Here is a 25,251-nt window from a genome sequence, read left to right as displayed (position 1 = left end):
ACATACTCACCCACATACAAAATAAAAATGAATAAAAAAATTAATTAAAAAAAGAGAGCAATGATGATGACATGTCAAATCGGTAAAATTACTGAATGAACAAATACTGAGCTCTCCAGAAAAATAAAAAAAATAAAAAATTTCATGTTCAGACTAGTGAGGTCACATATAACATATCAAGAAGTCAAGAAATGTTTGACTTCCGCTTTAAAAAGCTAAACTCGCAACAAAATAAAAAGTCTCTAAATATACTTGAGTGTCTTTAATATCAACAAAATATACCAACGTACCGTACGTCCTAAAAACTGTTCTTGTTTTCAGAAAACTATTATATATATCTTTTGGTTTGTGGGGCTAAATCATTCTTCATTTTGGTGTTTATGCTGAACCTACAACCAGCACTTTATTAGCCACAACGTCGGTACTTTAAACTCTTCGAAGGAGCCCCACAGACAATTTTGTCACACTTACCGAAGAGCATTTTTCCACTTAGAGGCGAGCACAGAGTGCACACATCGCCACTCCCTCGCCACAAACACACTACACGAGGACACGGACGCCGGGAGCCTCATGGAAAATATTGTTTGGGAATATTAGTCATGTTAAAACTAACTTTAAGGGTTTGTTGTGTTTGGAGGGGTGCTATTATGACAGCACTGATCAAGGAGTTGGCCCCATTTCACACGGATACCGCAAATAGCACTCAAAAAAAAGGTTCTAATGAGACTTGGCGGAGAGGTTGGCTTCACATTTCGGAGTTGTGACTTTCTGCATATGTCTTGATTGGACTGCAATTTGGCAATTTCTGCTGGCTTCTCACAAACACAAACTGATGGGAAGTCCATTTTTTAACATGGCGCTTTTAGTCCATGCGTCCATTTTCAACACTCTTTCTACAAATTCCTAATGGTTTGCTCAATATTATTTCAATTGCATAAATATTTTTTACGCGAAAAAATAATGGTAATTGAATTCATTTGTGCCAGTGTCAAATTATCAACAACATCAAACTTACGCTAAATGATCAGATAATGTACCAAGTTGCATTTGAATACTCTTAATGCCCACACAGAAGGGAAAAAAATAATAATAATAATATGTTAACACTAATAAAAGGCCATCAAATAAAAACTCTTAGGATGATAAAAAAAATAACAAAGCATACAGCCAGGCAGACATTGTTTTAAAATCACAGTTTCAAAACCAAAATGTTCCTTAAACTATATGAGCTGTGTGTGTGTTGTTGTTGTTTTTTTTTATTGTGACATCCGTTCTCCTGTTGCTGGTGCGAGAAGTCAGTGAGCCTGACAACTTTTGCCCTTGTCGAAAAAGTACATTTTTGGCGACCGATATGCAAAGCGTATTTATGTAGAGTGGCTTCTAATATGATATTACACAAGCAGACCCCATCATTTAAGATTATGTTAATATATAAAAAGTAACGTTAGCAACCAGCTACAAGAGTTAGCATGTCTATAATTGGTGGAATAAATGAGTGTTGTCAAAGTTAAAGCGTTAACTCATTGATGAATCACAAAAAAATATCGCACTAAATCATGTATTAACGCAAATTAATCACATGATTAATTTTGAACGCAGATTATAATTTAGTTTGACAGCGGATGGTTACGTTAAAGGTAGCACAGGTTGTGTTTGAGCAATAAACATAACTACATGCATTAAAATGTTTTCATATGACATTCAGATTATTTGTTCATGTCAAACTATTGGGGTCATTTTTTTTATGTTAAATTATTCAAGCAATTAACTGATTAGAAGACGAAGAGGATGAGCGTGTGCAGCGGATCAAAAAATGTTGACGACGTCCCTAATAATGTAGAAAGAATTAACACATAACAGGTGCTATTTAAATTTGGTGGGCAAAGAAATGTTGATTAAAAATGACTTTTTAATCAAGCGATTGATCGTGATTAATCCAAATTCTAAAATGTGATTAATCAGATTTTTTATTTTTTTTTTAAATATTGTTTGACAGCTCTACAATAAATACAATTGACTTGCTACAGAGTTAGCTAGCTATAGCCATCTCGGAGCTATAGCTAGCTAACGCGTACACTGTAACAAATTTCTGTAAAATCTGTGAAAAATGACAGCATTATCTTTTTAATTTTACAGTATTTAACTGTATACCGCAATGTATTATGGGTAAAACAAAGTACAGTAATTTGCTGTATGGTTAGCGGTCAAATACTGTCACTTTTACAGCAACTATCTTGCATGTAGATTGCATGTAAATACTGTAACGATTGTTGGATTTTGCCGGCTATGGTTATAGCACGTCCGTCTGCCAGTGCTGAGGGTGTGAGATCGAATCCGGGCTTCTGCCTTCCGGGGTGGAGTTTGCATGTTCTCCCCGTGCCTGTGTGGGTTTTCTCCGTGTGCTCCGGTTTCCTCCCACATTCCAAAGACACGCATAGCAGGTTAATTAAATGCTCTGAATTGTCCTTATAGGTGATGGTTGTCGGTCTCTGTGTGCCCTGCCATTGGCTGGCAACCAGCTCAGGGTGTACCCTACTGCCCGTAGCCAGCTGGGATAGGCTCCAGCAACCCTTTTGAGGAATAAGCGGTTAAGAAAATGGATGGGTGGATTTTGCAACGACATACTCTATTATTTATTTATAGGAATTTACAGACAATTTAGGTTGTCAGATAATTCCTGTAATTAGAATACAAGAAACAGTTGTAAACTAGATTACAGTGAATTGCTGTTTTCTTAACAAAAATACAGTAAGTAACTGTAATTTATATACAGTAAATACTTGTAAAAAAAAATAAAAAAATTTAATACAGTAATATACTGTATAATAGATTCTCACAGTAACTAAATTAAAAAAAATGTTTTTATTAATTTTATTTTATTTTATTTCTTCCCATTTATCCTTTACAACATTTGGTTGGTAGTTCTAACAAATCTTCTGCAATATATTCAACACAATATATAGAAATGAAAATTATCTGAATATAAAGCTGGAAATGTTATTTTAAATGTGCTGCAATCCATCCCACAATGCAAAGCACCCCTCCTACAACACTGCTATTTTTCTGTTGCTTCACTTTCCAGACACTCATTTGCACCCGGACTCCGCCAACAGAAACTTGATATATTGTGATGGTGGGGAAGGGGGGGTGGGGGTGACTTTTCCACCACTTTGTTACCAAGAGGGGGAGACACAGAGAGGCTGTCCTGGGTGCAAAGCAGGTGTGCACCTGCCTCACACTGCAAGCTTTATTCACAATTAAGTGCAGTGCAGCAGTGTAATGTCAATAAATAAAGTGAATGTGAGGGAACGTAACGTGCCAAATCTTTATTTTCAGCATTAGCAGCTGCTAGATGGGCAACGGTGCTCCACAGATGACTCTCATATCGGCGGTGATGATGAGAGAGGGGACTCACAGGTCAAGAGATGCAGAATAGTTCAGCAGGCACATGTGATATATTTAGTGAAGCCATTGTTTGTTTTATTTAGGGAGCGAATTGAGGATTTTCCAAACTGCAGGGCCCCTGAGGTATTTTATCAGGTGTACAGTCCGCCATGTGTTACACATTAAGGCACTGAGGGGGGAATGTAGCCGCTTGCACATACGACTTATAAAATGTTTGTAATTTCAGAGGACGGGGGTCCACAATTGCTCCCTTCAGAGCTGGCGGACGGATGGAAAACATGCCACTTATATGCAAATGAGACAGCATCACATTACACACACACACACACCTCTCATTAAAGAAAATAAACCTCGTGGAATCTGTGGGACTTCACCAGGATGTAAAGTTGTGTAAAAAAAAAAAAAAAATCGGAATAAATAGCTCTTACGTCACAATGCTTTCAGAAGAGACCGCACTGGTGAACATGTGCGGAGCCAGTGCATCATGGGTACGAGGCCAAGAAGAAATATTGCGGTATGTTTTGACCCCGGGCAACATGTAGGCCCCGTGTTTAAATCAAACTTTTATCATATGGCTATCTAATCACAGTTGAGTAACACGTGCGTTTATGTGCGAGATGATGAGTTCATGTACGGTGCTCAAAGGCGGAAAATGCCATCATTATTATTATTGAGGTCATATATGTTATGTTGTTTTTAATAAATGTGAATTAAATCCAGGCAACGTACAATAATAATAATGAATAATAACAATAATAATATTAATAATAACTTCAAGCGTCTTCTTCTAAGTGCTGACTGCACAGACTGGAAAGTGCTGCGTTCGTAAAATCATCACTTCCTTATTATTAATAAAATAAAGAAGAAGAAAAAACGCAAACCGAAACCGGGACTTGCTATGTTTAATTCATCGCGACGCAAGACGTTTGAGGGCTGATTGTAATTGCTCATTTGTCTTGTATATTTATCGCTGCGCCTTATGTCAAGGTCGGCAAGAATTGTGTGGGGTCCATTCTCTCGTTTCATGGATCCATTTCAGTGGCAATTTGGGAAACCGGGCAGCTCAAGTTAAATCGTGACGCGGGTCCGAGGAGGACGCGCTGCGGCCTGCTGAGTGCCATCCGTGGACACGTGACAAAAAAATAAAATAAATCCACCTAAAAATGTCTTAACTCAATATTGTTGTTGTTGTTGTTGTTGTTGAAGAATATGAGCGCCGACATTGAACCTGTCCGGTGTGAACCCCTCCCATCCCCATCCCTCCTTCCCTCATGCAGCCTCCATTCACATTAGTGCTGTCAGCGGACGTCATTAGAGCTACTAATTGCAGATTAGAGGTTTTGGGTCAGTGGGGGTCACTTGATAGGAGCAACTACTCTTTTCACTGAAGGATAATTATTTCACATTGCACACTAAATGTTTAATGCTGCAAATTGTGCGCAGTACACGTGGAATTGCAACATCAAAGCGACCGGGACTGGAGAATATTCGTTAGAAAAATCGACTTTTTTTTTTTTCATATTCTAAGCAGAGTTATGTTTGCTATATATGTTTTTGTTTTATTTATAATAATAAAGATGGTGGATGTTTTGTTATTTAACTTGGGCTTAAATAGTTTTCATTCACTTCCTGATGAAATAAGACAACACTAACACAATATATTATTTTGATATAAAATAATGTAGAATAATACAGTAGAGCATTTCCTATTTCGTCACTGACTTGCTATTGCTAATTCCCAAAAATGAATTACTATGGTAAAAAGGAGTTGAATAGAGGGATTTGCAGGTTAAAACATATGCATTAAATTTATCAAATGGTGGCAGGCTCTAATGAGACTCTGTCGCGTCTCCCGTGTGTCCACAGAGGGTGCGCCAAATTTTGTTTGTGCGGATCAAGGCTCAGCGCCTCCACTGCACTTTCTTTATCTTAATTCCAAGTTGAAAAGATATAATTATCTAGTTTGAACAGGAGCGCTATCAAATCCGTCTTTATGGGCAGGGAGGGGAAAAGCTCGAGTGGATTGTGAGGCTGTGAGCCGCTCGGTGTTGCCCGAGATAGGAGTAATGAAGTTGTGGAGTCCGGAGATACAAAGGGCATTAACCTCATTAGCATGAAACCTTTTCTTCTAACTATTGTGGGACCCTTTCAGTCCTCTAATCCCCCCGATTTCAAAGCTGGGTTTGTAATAAAGCTTTTAGGTTTCCCCCCCTCTCTATCGCTAATGGTATTCTCTAAAGATTTTTATTGCTGTTATAATCAAACGGACCGATTAAAAAAAAAAACTTTAGCACATGCATTAAAAACAGTACTTTCAATTTTGTTCTGCTTTATGCTGCTAAAAAGTGTGTAACGTTAAGGTTGATGCAGCAGCACTTAAAGATTTGAAACAAAGATCCTTTTTTTTTTTTTTTTGCAACCTTCTCTTATCGCGTCGCGAGGGCTCGTCAGATTGTGCTAAATTATGTCCAACCAAACCCCCTCGGATCCGGATTAAGAGATTAAAGTGGACCACTGGGCAATGCTCCCCCCCCCCCCCCCCCCCCCTCATATTACTCGCATGATAATTGCCCAAACTGATTTGCACTTTCACAAAAGCTTGTCGAGACTCTTTGGAGCTGCTGCACACAACAAATGATGAATTGAGCGCAAATTATTTGCACTTATTTTTCTTTTCTTCTTCTTTTTTTTTTTTTTTTTTTAGAATTCACACAAAAAAAGGGCAATGGCTATAAATGATGAAATGCTTTTGAAAATAAAGGCCTGCGTACTTTTACAGCGCGCGACATTAATTGATAAAACTTTATTGACAAAATATTGACAATTACATACTTCTTGGAAGTATACTTTGTGTTAAAATTGTAGCAAACTTAACACATACACAAAAAATATTTACATTCTGTAAAAGAGGGTTTTAACAGAAACAATAACAATATTTTTTTTCTGTACATGGAATACGCTCAGTGCTTGGAGGTTGTTGTTTTTTTCTTTTTTATTATTATCTCTATTTCATTTGAGTCCGTGTGGCATTTGAGTAGAGGCTGACGTCCTGACAGAAGGCTGCGCGGGGCCAAGCACGACCACACACTGGTAAAGCTTTTGAGGTTCAAGGAATGTCCTGATACCTTCCCTTAAATTCTCTCTCTTTTTTTCTTCTTTTTCTAGAAAAACAGTTTTTGCTTTTTTCTTGATTTAAAAAAAAAAAACACGATAAAGCACTGCTACTTCATATGTTTTCACAATCACTTTTACACGAGAATTATGAATTAAAGACTGCACACTGTTTGAAAAAGAAGTACAACACCTCTGTTAGAAAATAGAGTTAAATAAAAATTTCTTTCGTCTTCCTCTTGATTGTGTCAAATTAAAACAACTACCATGCAATTCAAGTTTTTTTTTTTTTTTTTAAAAAAGCAGTTTTTGGTATCTTGAGTGGAAAAAATAGAAGTGCAACCGTCCAATATGAATTGGAGAAGGGGGAGAAAAGAAAAGAATATTTCAGGTGGTGACACACAATCTGTCAGTACCATGTTCCAGGTTCTTTTGGACTGACCGGGCCGCAGGGTGACAGCTGGGCCACGCAGCAGCCGGCCTTCCGTCGCCCTCAGCTGCCCATCGGGGATGTGAAATGTGACATTGGGTTATTTGACCCTACTGTCTTGCCACGGTATCCTGTATTCGCGTCCTCAAGCGCGTTTTAATCGTCCGAAGTCACATCGATTTCCTCCGGGCTGGACTGCTTGGTGGCCATCCTCCAGCGGTTTATGTGATGGGAGCCCTTCTTCTTCTGCTGGGACTCGGAACCTTCCTCCTCCAGTTTCTGTCTTTTGAACTTTGTCCTTCGGTTCTGGAACCACACTTTTACCTATAAGGTGGGGACGACAAAAAAACGGAATCAGTGATGCACAAATACGCACAGGCCTGCTTTAAATAACCATGCAGAAAATGAATTAAATACAAATGTTATCGTATTGCTGTCAGTATTAATTCAAATTGTGTTAGGAAGCCAAAATGGAATTTTAATGTTACACCTCGTCCTGTAAAACAGGTCATGATAACTAACACAGCGGCACTATTTTTAGCTGATCAAATAAAATCAAAACACGGGGTTCCATTATGTGACGTTTAACACGCTCCTCTAAATCCACTCATCGTATTGATCAGTGGGAATTAACATCTAAATCGATAAATTGGCCCGTGCAGCTTTTGTCGCTCTCTTCAATGGCAAGTGAGGTGCATTTAATAAGCTCTCAGTGTGCTCATTGAACGACGTGATGCTTCATTTGGGCCGATGGGCTCGAACAATGTGGCAAATATGGCAGCGCGACCCACCGAGGCCGCCACCTTCTTATGTATGGCTGAGCCCACAAAATGGTTAACTCCTTCGTTTAGCTTCCATTTTGAAAGGCAACATTCTCAGTGTCCCCCTCGGAAGAAAAAAAAAAAAAACATGCAACCCCCTTCTAAAATTAGGTTAGGAAATACAATGAGGGGGATCAGATATTGCCTTGTGCACCACATCAGTTGTGGACAATTCAAATAATTATATTGCACAAATTACGTGGTGTTTTTTTTTTTTTTTTTAAATATATCACAATACCAATATTAGTTTTAAATAGGCCTATATTTTCCGAATAAGAGCACACACAAACACATGCACGTATAAAATGAAATAATATGGTGCAATTGTCCAAATGCAAAAATAATAAATACATCCAAATCCCAAATTACAGTCTTACCTGAGTTTCTGTGAGGCTAAGGCTGTGCGCGAGTTGTTTCCTCTCCGCGCCCACCACGTAATGGTTTTTCTCGAACGCGTGCTCGAGCCGCAGGAGTTGCGAGGGCGAGAAAGCCGTGCGGATTCGTTTGGGTTTTCGGGCCAGCGCGTTGTGCAAAAGGAAGCTCTCCGGACTTGTTTCGTTACCTGGAGCCCAACAAGAAAAAATATATATAAATAAATAAAAGGAAGCAACGCTGTCAGTCTGGTTGTTTTTAAATTGTGCAATTAAGGGATGAGGATTTTTTTAAACGATAAAGCTCTTTCATATGCAAAAAACAAAAGGCTTGATTTAATTCATTTAAAACCCGTTACATACAGAAAGGACAAATAATCCTGTCCATTTCTATTTAAATAGGCCCATCTTAATTTCACTTTCCTACCACCTTAATTTAAAAAATATTTCCATGTAGTACAAAATATAGCACAAACAATGTTTTTTTTAAATTAAAACAGAACGACCCTAAATTAAATCCATGCCTGCAAAAAAAAGAAGCTATAATTTAAAATCAATACAAAATAAACACGAATAAACGCTAAATGTAATTCAAATAAAATTCAAATGTTCGTACAACCCGCAGTAATGCGCAACAAAGCACAAAATATCACTTATTTTTTTATTTTTCAATATAATTCAATATAATATATAAACTAATCAAGTGCTTTATAATAACGCCACACAAAAAGGTAGTGTTTTTTTTTTTATTGAATCAATATAGCTAAAAAATAATAATAATAATATTCCCTCTTACTCTTGCCGCAAAAACTTTTAGGGCTTTTCCATGCATGCGGGAAAAAATGAACCGAAACCTACCTTGAAATCTGTGTCCCAAGTATCTATATCTGTGCAATAACCAAGGGTAGAAGGTGGAGGGGTCCCTTTGCTGGCTGCCAAAAAGAGGGTGCGGACTGTGAGGGGACGAGAGCGGATGAGCGGCCAGGGCGTGCGGCGGGGCCACAGGATGCACCGGCACCGCCGAGTTGGGCGGATGCGAGACCGCCTCGGCGAACACCAAGTCCGGGTTCGAGTAAACGCCCCTGCCGCCGGAGTGGAAGCCGTTAAGGAAGGGGTGCATCTGGCCCGAGTTTGCATAGCTGAGAGCCGCCGGCCTGATGGGCTCCTCGGAGCGGGACGCCGGTACCGGATTATCCTTGGCCACCAGCGACTCTATCGTGAAACACCTCTTGGGTGTGGGTTGAAACATGGCGCGATGCTCCGGGTTCCCCAGTTTAAGCGCAAGTTATCGCGGGAAATACTCCAGAGTTGAGAAAGAGGCGAAAGTTGCCGCACGCCGTCAAGAAGTTGAGGAAAAGCGCAGCACGCACCAGGCGTGGTGGAGACTTGCGAGGACGTCAAGTCAAAAGTGTCCGTGCGCTCCCAGACTAATCCATGGATGTGATCGTTTTCCTCGGTGACTCGGTGCGGCCAGATGTGTTAGTTCATGAGGCTAATTAGCGCTGCACTCCCATAAACAGCTTCCTCTCAAGCCTCTAATGGCATGCTGATTGGCCGCCGCCTCTGCCGCTCGCCTTAAGGTGGAGAAGGAGCGAGGCGCTTTAAAGTGCGTCAATGGCAAAGCGGCCTGAGCTCAGAGAGGCGGACTCGAACGCAACGCGGACACGATTCGTCCGCTGTACTGCACCCCCGCCGTGCGCGCGCACGCCAGCGCGCGCCAATCGCGCACCGAGCTCAGGCACGGGAAGGCCTCTGACACGTCCGCACTCCAAACGAGCGGAATTAGTTTATTCCCATTTTTGGGGCTTGACTAATTGCGCCGGTCGGCCTTAATTCGTCTGCCAATTTTCTTCCTCTACGATTTGTTTTGGTTCGGCTCCAATGAACCCATATCGAACTGTATTTAAAAAGTACTGTCGGCTACTGTACACTAAAAACTTGCTCGTTCAGACTCATTACAATCTGATGTAAACAAATGAAAATCGAGTCTTTTCGAATTTGGTCATATATTAGTGATTGTGATTGTTAATTGTCGTTTTGCTTAGTTTATATACTGTGCACCAATCGTATTTTTTTACATTCTAGGTTTGCACCCATCGCCTTATAACATAAGCGTTGTATTTATTTATTTATTTATGTATTTATTTGTTTGTTTATTTATTTACAAATCTATATAAATAACTAACTGCTATTTTTTTACGCGGCCCTTAAACAATTTGGAGTGCTGTGTCGTGCTGCTCAAGAGGAGTTTTATTTTGCAGTCTTAATATTTATTCTGAGAAAATACACCCGTGTTTTAGAATTAATTATTATTATTATTTTAAAAGATTAATTTTAAGTGTTACAACACCTGAGTTTCCCCTGTGGGGCCTAATCTAATAGTTCAATAAAGCATATCTTAGTGTTGTATTAAACGTTATTTAATTCTTATTTATGGTTAATTAAACGTTAAATTTAAAATGAATTGAATTCGGTATATGTTTTGGTAATGTAAAGTTTCTGATTATATTGAATACATTTTAGCGATAAAATGCTTCGTTTTGCTTGCTATTGCCATGTGAAAAGTCCCGCTTTCCTACGTGGATCTTTAGTGAACTCTAGTGGTTGTAATGTGCACAAAGGCAAAAGTCCTAAAGCGGGAGCAGATTTGCACAGCTGCTGCCCAAATCGTCTTTGAACCTTGTCGTAAAACCAGGAAAAAAAACAATGCAAGCAAAATAGTGCTTTTGATATTGTAGATGTCTTTTATATTATATTGTTTCTAATTTAGAAATGACTGGCAACGAAGATATTGAGCTAACGATATAGCAATAAAAAAAAAATACTGACTTCAAAATATATTTCCTTGTTCCCAACAGCGTTCAAATAGGACTCAGCAACTAAACCATTAGATTTATGTCAAACGACTTCACAGCTGAGTTGATAGCGTGGACATTTGACAGTTAAGACAGTGTGGCTGATGGTGGAACTCAATATACAAAAAAAAGCATGTTTTTAGATTGTACAATTTTGCCTGTTAACTGGACAGGAGGGAAAAATTAATTCATACAAATATTAACATTTCAAGTGGCAGTATTTGCCTGTTACTCGGGTAGCAGTTTTGTCAATTACTGTGCCATTTCTCATTAGGGTTCTTTATATAGATGGGCGCAGAACAGACAAACATGTCAATATCAAACTACTGTATTTTGACAAAAGGATAGACAAGTGGAGGTCAAACATTTTTAATAAAGGCTTTATCTGTTCACATGCAACCTGGTGTGACACCATTGTCACTGCAGAGAGAAGCAGAAACGCTGAGACAAAATGTAATATTTGAAGCGTACACCTCAAAGTGGATATTTCACTCGTTTAACATGTTAATAATCATCTGAAAGACTAGATTACCAAGCAGGTGACATTTGCGGAAAGAGTGCCATCAGACAACATCAATGTGAAACTTAAGTTTAAAAGAGGCAGTTGGTGATTCACTGAGTTTGCATTGAGAGCCGAGGTTGATATATTTTCCACTATAATATGATAACATTATAGATAACACTCTTATCCACTGGGGGTCGTCATGTCTATGGTGATGTTTTGCTCGGGGCCTCCAGTTTTCAGAGCTACTGAAAGTCAACTAGTAGTAACAGGAATATCCATCCCCAGGGAGAATAAGAGTTTTGACATTGAATTTGAAAATCAAACAATACACAGGGAGTATCAGAAGCTAAATGAGGGATCGGTTATCGAAGGCTAATCTGTCTTTCCGACATTTTTGGAGCCACTTGAAAGACGTCGGGATTTAGCGGCGGACGGTGGTCCAGCCGTCATCATCGGTCTCGTTTTTAGTGCGGCGAACATCTTTGTCTGAGCGCCAGTTCTTGTCTCCCTCAACTTCTTTCTCTTGCTCGTGCTCCTTGGGCCGGTCTCGTTCCTCGCGCCTTTCTTCACCGCCACGACGCCAGGCGCCTCCTGCACAAACAAGATTGAAGAAGCATTAAGTGCACTCCATTCACTATTTCCAAAAGGTAAACGACACCACCTACTGGCTGCTGTTTGAAGTGTAGCTTACATACTTAAACTGTCCCATACAGTCAAAATCCTTTTTTTTCCCCATTTAGCATTTTGTATGTAAAAATGAAACTGTGGACATGGTTTAAGTTTGAAATCTGTGTGGTTTGCCAAATGCGGCAAAAAGCTTGCAAAACAAGTGGATCCAAATTTGACATCACTGTGACTTAAGATTCACAAATTATTCAAGTACATCCTAAGAAAAGGAGACTTTTAAATGGGTTAATAATTAACCCATAATTGCTTTTCTGCTGCTTCTTTGATAAGAACACTGCTACATAATTATTTTAATTTCATTATAAATACTCTATTTTCCCCAATAATACCAATGCAATGAAACTAAAATATGTCCAAATCCTTTGTGATGCGATGAAAGAACAAGCACAGGCTTATTTACCTTCATTTTGATCTCTTGGCGGGGCTTTCTGCTGATCATCGCGGCGATCGTCGCGTTCCCCGCGGCGATCGTCACGCTCACCGCGACTGTCAGTGTCCTCCTTGCGAGAATCTCTCCAACTGCCTCGTCCTTCATCTGATTTCCTCCAGCCGTTGTCCTCTCTGGAAACACTCACATGCTATTAATTGAACTGACAATGCACACAAACATACAATTACGTTCTTCATTCTGTCAGACTCACCTTTGACGGTCTCTGAAGCGGTCACTGGGTCGTTCGTCTCTCTCGTCGTCCTCTCGGTTGTCATTGGTACCGCCACGAGGAGGGCCCCAGCTCTCCTCCCTAGCTTTTTCTCGCTCACGCCAACCTCCTGTGACATGAGCCCCTAAGTCATTTTATCGAGGCACAGTGGAACCCTGGGTTAGCGGATGGCTAATGACATAACATACACCGTAACATTTGTAACCCAAAATTCCAATGTATGGTGATACGGAATCCAACAGAGTTTGTTTTTACCAATACATCTAGGAGAGAATCCAAAGTAAGTCTGGAAATGTGACATATAAGGGGATCGGATGATTAGATCTATCAAATTGATTTATGACCAATCAGATCCAGAAAGTAGAAAAAACTAAAGCGGTGCTGCCCAACATTTTTTGGACCCAGGATCTACTTTTCACGCACGCCACAATGCTAATGCTAGCTTCACATCAGACCCGAAATAACGCATTGCTCATCTGTTCTCACTGGTTTGAACTTCAGTACCTATTTACAGGAGGACGCGATGGCCAAATGCTTACCTGGTCTACCGAGTGGCTTCCATGGTGAGGGGTCATCACAATCACGACGCGGACCATCGTCTCTTCTTCCACCTTTGTCGTCATCGCCTCCCCTTCTGGGTCCCCAGTCATCATCACGCCGGGGACCCCTGGAGTCATCCATGCCCCTACGTGGACCCCTGTCGTCATCAAAGCCACGCCTGGGGCCACGGTCGTCATCAAAGCCACGTCGGGGACCGCGGTCGTCATCAAAGCCACGTCGGGGGCCGCGGTCGTCATCAAAGCCACGGCGGGGGCCGCGGTCGTCATCAAAGGCACGGCGGGGGCCGCGATCGTCATCGAAGCCCCGTCGTGGGCCGCGATCGTCATCAAAACCTCTACGTGGACCTCGGTCGTCATCCATCCCCCTGCGGGGTGGACGGTCGTCGTCTCCACCCCGACGTGAACCTCGATCATCATCAAAGCCTCTACGAGGGCCTTTGTCATCTCCGCCCCTGCGTAGTAGACCCTCTCGTCTAAAGGGATCTCTCTCCTCCTTGTCGTCTTCACGACCCTCTTGCCTCCATTCCCTACAGGGACAGCGCGAGTTTGAAAAGAGCACAAACTCCCACAATCAATGAGAATGCGGAGAACTTACCTGTCAGGCACAGGACGACGCCACTCTGATTCCCCTTCGGTGCGCTTCCGCCATCCTCCCTCTTCTTTCTCACCCCAGTCCTGTTTAGAACAATACAAAATGTACAATTCACAAAATGGATGCACTTTACAGTAAACTCCCACTACATTGTGTAGTAGGGGTAAAACTACACAATGTTTTCATATGGCCTTTCATAGCAAATGATCACTTGTTGCAGGTGGCCAAATACAAACACATGGAGACAAGTTGAGCCGAACCTTGGCTTTCTCGTCTGGGTTAGTGCGTCTCTCCTCTTCGCGACGGCGCTCGCGCTCTTCGATCTCCTGCTGGCGAGCACGTTGCTTCTGTTCCTGCTCTTCAAGTTTGCGCAGGCGCTCCTGGTAGACTCGCTCCTCCTCCTCTCGCTGCTCCTGTTCAACGCGCTCACGGTCCTCACGTTCTGAGACGACAACAGGCCAAACGTGCGATTCATTTAAGTGATAGAAGAGACAACTTGCAGTCAGTAAAAAAAAAAAAAAAAGGAAGATTAGAAGCCATCTAACATTGCTGACGAAAATAAAAACTTGCTTGTTTGTGGGTCTTGCTTTCACTTTTGTCTTCACCAATTGAAAAGCATGCTCTATTGGGGTGAAATCCGGAAACTGACTTTGCCATTAAAGAATATTCTATTTACTTTCAACGAAAACAGTTTTACTGTAAAAAAAAAAAAATATATATATATATATATATTTTCCACTTTTAATGCATTAGCTGTGCATGCTCAATTGCCCATGTAATAATACTGCCACCACCACAGTTGACCAATTATATGGTATGAAAAGCGTTTGGGTATATTGTTCCAGAACATTTATGGCTTTTGGGGAGGGAGTTTGGTTACAAAAAAAAAACTAAAGAAAAAAAGAATACATTCACCTTTTAAATAATGCACTTCGTGTTTCAAGTTCAACACACAATTTTGACAAACTACAACAATGTTAACAAAATAGAACTGCTTGAACTATCAAACAAGCAAAACAAAATGTTTTGATATTAACCACATGACTAGCCAATTGGGCCAATTAGTAGACCCTTGTCAAAGTCTGCAAATGTTCATTACCTTTCTTGAGCTGTTCCTCATGGATACGCTGTTCTTCTTCTTCCTTCTGGAGGTAGAAAGCCTTACGTCTGTCTTCTTTACGCTGCCTCTTCCTTTCCTCCAGACGACTCTTCCTTTCCTCCACCATGCGCTCCTCGAATGACTTCAGTTTCTCCTACAAAAAGAAAAATCCAAAGACACATAAAAAGCGTGAGAAAAATCCAAGGACACATAAAAAGCATGCTTAAATGATGTTACTACTAAACCGATATAGGTAGTCTGGTATCTCACCTCATAAATGAAGCTGCGAGCAGCAGTTATTTTGGATAAGAAGTTCTCCTTGTCCTCCATCATGCGGGACATGCGCTTCTTGTGCTCCAGGGCCTTCTCCCGCTCTACTTCCATGTTACTGATCTGCAGCGACAAAACACGTTTGTAAAACCTGGAAAGCACTTCATTCATGAACAGTAGTCCATTTTCCAACGAACCCGCTCCTCCTCCTGGAGCTCCCAGAGTTCCATGTCCTTGATACGCTGCTCCTCATACGCCTTTATGATAAGAGGAATTTCCTCTAGTCGTTTGGCCCTCTCAAAGTAGTCAACCTGCGGAGAGAGACGGTGAGTCCAGTTGCAGAGGAGACAGATGTCGCTAGTGATGTGCTTCTCGGGTCAAATCCCTGAAGCGTGTGCCGACTAATGTAGATGAGTGGTTCATGAACGGCGAGTCGATCCGCGTGTTGATGACGTACGTGGTGACGTACGTGGTGACGTTTGAAGCCCCGCGAAGCGGATGTACCATGTGACTGATTCAGGAAATGATTCGCTAGGTTTGATTGTAGTTCGAAATAAAAGCGACAAAGAAACGCTTCATCAGTACCATGTGAAAGAGTTTTTTCAAAAGCAGGTGAAATTCTCTGCAAAAAAAGAAACCGCCTGAGTCCAAAAACTTTGAAAAAATATTGTTTTTAAATAAAAATGAATAAGCACTTTATTTTACCTCCTTATTTAACATTTTCACTTGTTTTATAAGCACAAACATAAACAAAGTAACACAGAACAATTCATGTTAAAACACTCTTCAAATATATATTTTTTTGCATTCAGAGCATGATTTACACCCCACCCATTTTATTGCATGCAAGCATGTTATACATTTTTCTGGCCACATGATGGCGTAGTCGAGGAAATGAATCATGAAGCCCTGACGTGTGTGAAGTATTGCCTGCAGGGCTTGGCTGCTTTATGGGGCTTCATTTTGCCATCACTAGATGTCGCCGATAAAAACATCACGCAGTTACCTTTTTCTCCTGGTTCTTCAGGCGCTCTTGAAGTTCTTTCTTCTCTTTCTCCAGCTGCTCCACCTGCTTAGCCATGATGAAGTCGGGATCCAACTCCTCCAGGTCCTGCACGACAAAAGAATGTTCAAGACATCGTAGTACCAACTCTGACATATTACTGCAAGGCGGAGATGACGCATATGAAGCACAGGGCTGTCGTGGTCAGACTTTACCTCAATGTCAATATCCTTGAAGGCCTTGGCTCCCAGTTCAGTCTTCTTAATTTGCTCCAGCCGCTCTCGCACCGTCTTTTTCTTGATCTGCTCGTGCTCCTGCATAATGCGCTCCTTCTCCCTCTCTTTAGCCTCCTGGCGCAGGCGCTCCTCCTCTGCCTTGCGGACCTTCTGCATCTCAGCTTCCCGCTGCTCCAGTTCCTCCTTCTCACGTTGAATGTTCAGGCTCTCCAGGCGCTCCTTGCGCTCTTCTATGGTCTGTCTGCGAGCCAGGATGCGCTGATGATCTTTGCGAGCATTTTTCAAGTAAGCGGCTATGGCCTGCTGGCTCTGCTCCTCACGCTCTTGCTAAGAGAAGAAAGTGCGGTTAGATAAAATTTTGCATTGAAGAATTTAAAACCTATTTAAGAATGGAGAGGAATGATGCGACATGTCCAATTGTGAACGTAGCCAACTCATTTAAGTCAAAAAGGCTTTTTATTTTATTTTTTTTTTACTTTTTTTGCAAATATATTACGCAAATATTTTCACTGGCAAACTATGAAGCAGAACTACTTATTTCGAGCCTTGTAGTGAATAAGATAAACTATCAAGAGATTACACAAGAATAGTCTGAGCTCACCAGTGTGGATGCCGGTTTGATGACCTGCAAGGCCTTGGCCAGAGATCCAGACATAGCAGTCAGCTGATTCCTTATTTGCGCAGACGGCATGTTCTGCAGGAAGGGACCAACTGGAGCATCCTCCTTAGTCGAGTAGTTAAGGTCAGATCCAAAACTCAACGTCCGAGACGTGTGGTCAATTCGAACCTTCATAAGGAAACACAGATTTTGATGATGATAGTCCATACCTTTTCACGTGCATTCAAGTTAACATCTTGAAACTGCACAATGGGATGATGATCGCGAAACTTACCTGCAGATCACAGTGCCTGGCAGCATCAACAATGGAGCGCTCCAGCTGGAAGGCATCCACGAATGGAACAAGGGAGGCCAGACGGCTGAACTCAATGCTCTGATAAATCTGTGCGACCTAATAGAAATGGACACGCAATATTAAACACAGCAAGGGTGTGCTTGTAAAACGGAAGCATTTCAAGAGAAATGTGCTTTTAATTACTTGTTGCAGGAGACGCAAGATGGTGTTACTTTGCAGGTGAGGGACGTAGTGCTGAATGTCAGACTCCTTCTCACCTTGGTCTCTAACCCAATTCAGCACCTGGTAATAGAGAAGTGCAGATTTTTAGTGGGGAAAAAAGAATTATCAAAGGCAACGCAACACATTTATTCAGTATGCATTTCATAATATTTTACAACTACAGTGGGAAGTTTGTTGCTTCAAATGCTTTTTACCTTGGTTACTCTTCCACTCAGTTTCAAAGGATGGAAGTCGACTTCAAGCCAGTTGTGAAGTTCTTTCACCTCAGGTACAACATACTGCAACAAGTTAAACCTCACCTGCAAGGCACATTAAGGGGCATTCAACAATTATTCGATATTGTAATACAGGAAATATAGGACACCATTGATTTGCTTTCTTCATACATATATTGTACACGACTTGCCACAAAATTATAACCATCTGCACAATGCAATGTGGTCTATATGCTGAGAGTTTAAGTAGGGCTGTCACTGTCGAATATTTTTAGCATTGATTATTATATCAATTATTCCATAAACTATTTGGATCAAAAATTATTTTTGCATAAACATGTACAGTACAGTATTGCAAAAATATTTTTAATTACTGCATATTTACCAATTATTGATGTTTATTTGATATCGTGTAAAGCATAAACAAAAAAATAAACTATAACAAACGAGAGGGAGCGATCTTGCACTCACCAACGTTTTTGGCTGAAAGCTACATCTTGAGTACTGATTAACGCAAAAGGCTACACTTCTACGTTTTTCATACTATGATCTCAAATAACGATTATATTTGTAACAGATGAAACTGTTCTCCAAACTAAAAAGCAGACGTTTGCAAATGTCTTATTTTGCCTAAACGCAAAAGATAATCAGTCCACTTCTATAGAGCAATACAGAAACTTTTGAGAGGCTGAAATGAGAGGATTTGGGCGATTTTAAGCTAAACAATGGCTAAGATTGATTATCAAAACAGTTGATTAACTTTGAGACCAAATTCAAGTGTAGTTTTTAACATAAATTAATTATTTCACAAACTCTTATCTAAATGTCACTCTATGAGTTTGTATTAAAACAACAGAAAAAATACACACTCGCTCTGAAACAATCATCAAAAAACTACTACAATATGTAAAACGTATCATTCATACAGATGACAGACCATGTCATTGATGAGACTTTGCCGAGTTGGTGGAGCCTGCAGACCCAGGAGGGTTGCCAGCCGGCGGTGCTTCTCCACTATGATCCCATCCATGTCCAACAGCCGAGCGATATCTGTGCGCTCAGGGGTGATGGGAATGGAGAGAGTAGCCAGGAGGACTCTGGTAGACATCCTAAAGGTGGAGTGAGCAGGCATTTATAATTAAATGTTATTCATCTGAATAAATCTTACATAAACCTGAGAGTGAATAAAATAAGGTACCTCTGCATCTCCTCCTGTGTGAGATTCTTTCGCATCTCTCTAGACAGGTGATAAAGGCGGTGCAGGGTGCAAGCATGGAAAAGAGCATTTCCAGACTTCCAAAACACAGTTGACACCTTGTTGTAATAGTTGGCCATTAGCTGGGGTTTGGGTGGCTTCTTGGACAGAGCAAACAGGCCATGGATGTCCTCAACAGCCTTGAATGCTTCCTGTAGACCACAACAGATTGTATTCCACCTTTCAAGTTTCACAGTACTCAAAGTAAGCAACTTGTATGAGAAACAGACCTGCCAGAGTTCCATGCTTATGGCACTGTCAAGCTGCACCAGACGAGTTTCCAGGTGCATGGACTGACTTTCGGGGTTGTTCAGGTTGATGGCAGTGCTCTGGTTGTGGTGTCGCTGAATCTGACCCAGATGCATCCGCAGATTGTCACACAACTTGCGGAACTCTGCCTTCCGGGTGTACTGGAGGCAAAACTTGAATGCTGCAAAAGACATGACAGCAAAATTGATGTACGAGTTTACTTCTAAATGTTTGAGCTTGAAAATAGGCCTTAAAGATTAAGTCAAAATCATTCTTTCCAATATGTTGTGCCCCCATAAGTCAAAACATAGTATTCTGCTTAATATTGTGTTTGTGAAATAAGAATTAAGCAGAAAAATGCACCCTTTTTTTTTAGCATTCCAGAGGGCTGCCATTTTGCCCTGTACTGCCTTTTGCTGTCAACATTACATCACAGTGCCAAGGGCTCAGCTTGCGAACGTCACATGACCAAACCCAGCAGACAGGTGAGACGTAATGTCATTAAAATGGCAGCCCCCTGAGATGGATAGAAATAGGTGGATTTTTCTGCTTAATTAATATTCCACAAACATAATATTAAACAGAATATTGCATTTAAAGTAGTGTGGACGCATTGAACATATTGTAAATATATATATATATATATTTTTTTAAATATTAGCAATAATTATAACCCCACTTAACACATTAACTGATACCAACACGAAAAGTTAAACACGTGACTAATTTGTTACCAGTACCTTGCTGGGCGATGTCATGGTAAAGGCGCTCCACCTTGGAGTTGTTTCGGAGAAGGTCCAGGCACTGGCGGTAAGACTCCCACAGAAATTTCACCCACGGAGTGAGGAGCAGACGATCGGTACGATCCTGAGTGTCCTCTCCACTCACAGCACTCAGAAGCACACTGAAGGTACACAAACAAGCCCAAAATAGTAAGCTTGTAACTATTTAAGAACCACTTACCAGCCAACACAAACTCACCTTTCTGGAGTCTGGATGTTGTCCAGATCCTCGATGTCCAGAACCATCTGCTGGGACTCGCCTTTAGCCGTTTCGGTCTTGTCCTCCGCCAGCTTCAAGTAAGCCCTAACCACATCCTCGAGCGATTTGATGTTCACCTGATGGTACAAGAAAAGAACACGTTAGCCCATAATGGTCCAAGTCAATAGGACACACCAATGAACCTAACCTGCTGACAGATGTTTTTGTATTGGTAGAGACCCTCCTTTGCCAGGTGGCTCTTGCGAAGATCCACGCATAGCTCCAGGTATTTGAGCATAATGGGCTCGTGGATCTTCTGCCATGTTCGATGTTTCTTGCTCTTGATGACATCGTATAAAACATCCAATGCAGGTTGTTTCTTGCCCACTTCCAGAAATTCTGTATTTTACACGAAAATGAAGTATAACCAGTCAGTCAAATCGGTAGAGTACATCACGTTTTGACAAAGAGCACAATTTATTAGTACGCAGCTGGGCCCAATCTAACGACACGTAAGCAGACATCGCCAACCATTTGTAAAGCGAAGAAAACTGACATTGACAACTGAGGATAAGCGCTACAGATAGGCCTAATGGACGGATGGATGGATGAACTTGACAAGGCCTCAAATACTTCGACTGTCGAGAGCTTCAAATAGTCTCCGGGCTCGATTCGTTTAAATTCATGAGCGCGGCCTTGCTCGTTAGCTGGCTGAGCTCATACATTAACGGTGACTTCTTCCGCGCCAGTCCTAGCACCCCACTAGCATTAGCATTAGCATTAGCATTGCTTTCGGTGACGAGGCCGCTCCAGCTCACTGCTAAACGTCAGTTAACGTGGAATACTACCCGGTAACGACAAACTACTTCTACTCACCATTCGCTCGTTTCAGAGCATTCTCTGGGCGCTGAAAATACGCCGGCATTTTGGTGGCTCTTTTGTCTACTTATATGAATTTTGAAAGAATCCACCAGTCCATCCGAGCCACGAGTTAACGCACGGAGACGGCGGTGCCTGAGAAAGGAAGAACCTCGTGAACGGCCTGCTGAGGTTGCCAAGTACGTCAGACGCCATCCCCCATGAAAATAACAATTTGCTTGAAGGACATTGAATTTAATATCAAAGTGATCACAAAGGTTTAAAATATTATAAACTGAGATTTCTTTAGAAAAAAACATTATACCCCCCAGTAATTTAGCAATTCTAATTAATATGAGTTAGCTATTTTTGTTAAATATTTTTGATATAAGGGTACATTAGTTTTGTTTTTAGTTAAACTTACGCTATATGTTGCAGAGGATGTGGTTATTTGAATAGTTCTGACAACAAAGCGTTTTTAACACCTTTAAAATTCGTGTTTTACGGAATGCACGCTTACAAAAGGGGGTTTCACAAAACTTGGCAACTCTGGGTGACTCTAAATTTCCCGTATGTAACTGTGTTACGATTGTGGTGCGTTCCATGGCACGCATATTGAAACAGCCAAATGGCTGCTTGGTTCGCCAATTGCAGTTACACTGCAAATAAAGGCCTTGATTCATAACTATAATGAAGACAAATAAATATAAAATATTTTCTCTTGTTATTGCAGAAATGTGTATCTATGGGGAAATACATCTTATTGACAAGTGGTGATGTATCGAGCTTTAAAAACAAACAAAAAAAAATATTTATACGTAGCCTTGAATGCATCTTTTACGCCCACAATGTGATTGGTTATGAGTGGCCTCTCTGCTCGCACACAAGTCTCCTGACCCGGAAAAAGGAAGAAATAAGCACAGAGGGGGGGAAAAAAAGTGGTGACAGCAGAGGTAAAACAGAAAAAGCAATAAAATAATTCATCGCTTTCATCGCGCTTATGGTCTCATTACATCCGTGCAGCATCCATTTCGAGCTTTTGACATTTGAATAGTTTTTAGGGTTCTTGGCTTGTCAGTCGCCCCCCAATTTATTTACTTTGAACTTTCCAGGTATGGAATATGGCAGCACCTGAAACGCAGTCTATGTTAAGCGTTGGATTGATCGGTAAGTTAACTTTCTCACGCCAATGGTTTACTTCGTGTTCTTTTTAGCGACTAGCGACTTAAGCAGCCAGTTTGTGCTGTAGTGTAGAATCACATGATAGCAATGAACCCAATTGTGCCATTAGCAGAATTATGCGGTTCTTTCTTGATTATGCACAAGTGTGTTGAGAAGAGCCACCCATTTAAAAATGCCTCATGTTGTCCCCAGAAAAAGATGTGAACGGGGACACTCTGTGGGTGTGGTGCTATCCCGCGGTGGGCTCAGAACTTAGACAAATTCTACTCAGCAAGTGCTGCCTGACACAAAACAAGGAAGATTTTCACACATTTATATTTGGCCAATTCTGTCGCACTTGGTATTACATCAGCACACTAGAAGTACAGGAACCTACATCTCTAAACAAGGTACCGGCCTCATTCATTACAATGGCACAGCAGCTTCTTTTCTTGAATACACACCTTAAGTTATGTTTCTCTCCTTCCTAGGTAACTCATTTGTCAGTGGTAGTTACAGCAAAAGACTTCAACCCCGAGAAATATGCTGCACTCAATAGAATACTGTGCAGGTACACTGTGCAAAAATGCTATTGAGTTGAAGTATTATACAGTTTGAGGGGATCACCTTTTAATAAAGCTTTGGTTTATTATTCAGGATGTACATCAAATATGGCAGTCCAGTGAAAATGATGGAGGTCTACATCGCTGTCCTCACCAAAGGTATTTGCCAGAGTGAAGAGAACGGCTCCTTTTTAACCAAGGACTACGATGTCCGAAAGGCTTTTCTGGCAGGATCAATCAAAGGTAAAGATGTCAAACGTGACTTTTGCTTAATGTCAGGAGATAAGGCAACAGCTAGAACTTATGCCAACTTAACCTGCACCTGTGCTCTGTATCAGATGTGGTGTCTCAGTTCGGCATGGAAACCATTATCCTGTACACTGCTGTCATGCTGAAAAAGAGGATCGCTGTCCACCATCCTCGTATCGAAGCCTTGTTGGAATTTACAAGGTTAATTCAATAATAGTGTTGAATTCATAATTGAATGAATATTCGCATGTAGCGGCGGCCGTGCTCATTTTCCGTGTGTGTATTCACACTGTTAATCTTTGTCTTTCAGAGTGCTTCCTGCTCTAGCGTGGCACAGGAAAGATTGGTCTATTCTGCATCCATACGTGCACCTGACTGATACTGAAGTGGAGCATCTCGGTAAATGCACAGGTGAAAACGTTTTCTGCTTTCATCCATCCATCCATTTTCAATACCGCCTATCCATATTTAGTCTGTAATCTTTTTCTTATATTTTCCTGCAGGGTATATAGCAGGATTTGTGGATCAAGAGGTGAGCAACAGATCAGACCTGTTTGATGTGTACGTGAACCTCCCAGACAGCATCATCACTGTGTCACAGAGTGCCAAAGGTGCCGTAAACTCGTCATTACTGAGCATTTTGACCACAAGGAGTGGGAAATGTAAAAAAAAAAACGACATTGTGTTCCAACACAGAGGCCATGATGATGGGGAAGTTACACAAGGACGTCGGCCATCTTATTGTCCAGTCTGCAGAAGACACAGAGAGGTCAGACAGTCAAGTCATTAAGGTGAGAGTTGTTTTTTTTTTTTTTAAGCTGTTAGGGAAAATTGTCTCTATTCTGAAGTGTGACATCCACATTGTCAATTGCAGGACATTTCCATGAAGACCAAACAAATTCTTGCTCATTTGGGGACCTTGGCTGATCAATGTGAAGGCTCAAAAATAACTCTGGAACATTTAAAGCAGCAACATTTCCCCCCAGCAACGGAAAACTTCCTCTTTCATCTGGCTGCTGCTGAGCAATTATTACAGATGTAAGACTTTTTCTTTTCTTTCAGATGCCGTCCAAAAAGGGTGACAGTTCGGACATGACCCTAATTATGACAATAAAAAGTATGCCAAATGTGACATTTACATTTTTTTTATGTAGTATAAATTTAAAAAAATTCTTACTGACCTCAACTTCCCCTAATACAAACCAAGAAATGACCTTGTATCTGCTCATGCGGCTTTTGTTTTTATGTCTTACAAAATGGTCACTGTGCCTCATTGTTGCATGCTGTTCAAATCAGCAGTTAATCCAGTAGTTCCCGGCAAATAACGCAGGTAATAGTTGCTAGAAAAGAAAATTAATTCCTTTCTACAAAATAAAACATTTTTTTAAATGCCTGTTCCAAACTCGTCTTAATAATTAAAGCATGCTTTAGACATAGTAAGGCTTTTGTTATCAAGATGCCTATTAATCAAGTGTATGCCATTTATCTAACAGTAACGCTAATCTGACTAGACTGATAACAAAACTCAGTGGTGCTCAGTAGTTTCTCCATGGCTTGAAAGTAGGGATGGGTGAGTACCGATGCCAGGCCTTATTTCAAGGTATCCGTACTGGCCACGGTGGCCACTACCAGTTGTTTTATGATCAGAAACGGGAAATTAAAAGAATAGAAAATTCATTAATTTCATGCAATTTTAGGGAAAATGCAATATTGGGATACATAGGTCTTTCTTAAAAAAATTTATAAAAAAATCTATATCCCTATTTGAAATTGTATTTTCCCTTTTTGAGAAATGGTGCAAAGGCACTTACTATAAAATGGGGTGAAATAGATTAGATGAGATGAGTCATTCATAAACTATTTGCCAGTCAATTTTTTACATCACCTTTGAAGGGGGGTAAAAACAAACAAAACAGAACTTTGGGTTGGTTACCATAGTGATAATAATAATAAAACTATTTTGAACCAAGTATGTTTTTT

The 25,251-nt window shown here is 40.9% G+C and overlaps 3 protein-coding genes across 5 annotated transcripts; 1 reads left to right on the top strand and 2 right to left on the bottom strand.

Moving 5' to 3' along the window:
- Nucleotides 1-6,251: 6,251 nt before the first annotated feature.
- Nucleotides 6,252-9,739, bottom strand: emx2 (empty spiracles homeobox 2). The gene is made up of 3 exons (XM_077582102.1): nt 8,997-9,739; nt 8,145-8,329; nt 6,252-7,270 (listed from the first exon to the last, which is right to left on the bottom strand). The coding sequence occupies exons 1-3, from the start codon at nt 9,385-9,387 to the stop codon at nt 7,103-7,105; spliced, it is 744 nt and encodes a 247-aa protein (XP_077438228.1). The 5' UTR covers nt 9,388-9,739; the 3' UTR covers nt 6,252-7,102.
- Nucleotides 9,740-11,346: 1,607 nt separating this feature from the next.
- On the bottom strand, nt 11,347-21,485 carry eif3s10 (eukaryotic translation initiation factor 3, subunit 10 (theta)). Of its 2 annotated transcripts, none has more exons than XM_077581955.1 (22): nt 21,317-21,485; nt 20,649-20,839; nt 20,441-20,577; nt 20,200-20,363; nt 19,441-19,640; nt 19,154-19,362; nt 18,893-19,064; nt 17,935-18,039; nt 17,702-17,800; nt 17,498-17,614; nt 17,206-17,391; nt 16,584-16,931; nt 16,372-16,476; nt 15,563-15,676; nt 15,366-15,488; nt 15,096-15,249; nt 14,257-14,438; nt 14,000-14,079; nt 13,384-13,931; nt 12,827-12,968; nt 12,586-12,746; nt 11,347-12,089 (listed from the first exon to the last, which is right to left on the bottom strand). In XM_077581955.1, the coding sequence occupies exons 1-22, from the start codon at nt 21,363-21,365 to the stop codon at nt 11,920-11,922; spliced, it is 3,756 nt and encodes a 1,251-aa protein (XP_077438081.1). In that variant the 5' UTR covers nt 21,366-21,485; the 3' UTR covers nt 11,347-11,919. The 2 variants fall into 2 exon arrangements, with proteins under 2 accessions (XP_077438081.1, XP_077438082.1); XM_077581956.1 differs by having other exon boundaries at nt 12,827-12,953.
- A 659-nt stretch (nt 21,486-22,144) lies between these two features.
- On the top strand, nt 22,145-24,489 carry dennd10 (DENN domain containing 10). 2 transcript variants are annotated; one of them, XM_077581278.1, is made up of 10 exons: nt 22,145-22,251; nt 22,411-22,465; nt 22,673-22,869; nt 22,951-23,030; nt 23,117-23,265; nt 23,361-23,472; nt 23,582-23,682; nt 23,775-23,882; nt 23,968-24,062; nt 24,146-24,489. In XM_077581278.1, exons 2-10 carry the CDS (start codon nt 22,420-22,422, stop codon nt 24,311-24,313), a joined length of 1,056 nt encoding a protein of 351 aa, XP_077437404.1. In that variant the 5' UTR covers nt 22,145-22,251; nt 22,411-22,419; the 3' UTR covers nt 24,314-24,489. The 2 variants fall into 2 exon arrangements, with proteins under 2 accessions (XP_077437404.1, XP_077437403.1); XM_077581277.1 differs by having other exon boundaries at nt 22,197-22,465.
- The last annotated feature ends 762 nt before the right edge of the window (nt 24,490-25,251 follow it).

This window comes from Vanacampus margaritifer, chromosome 12 (genome assembly GCF_051991255.1).
Source record: "Vanacampus margaritifer isolate UIUO_Vmar chromosome 12, RoL_Vmar_1.0, whole genome shotgun sequence".
Classification (NCBI taxonomy): domain Eukaryota; kingdom Metazoa; phylum Chordata; class Actinopteri; order Syngnathiformes; family Syngnathidae; genus Vanacampus; species Vanacampus margaritifer.
The sequence above is the reverse complement of the archived record's forward strand: the minus strand, read 5'-3'. Positions and strand labels throughout refer to the sequence as shown.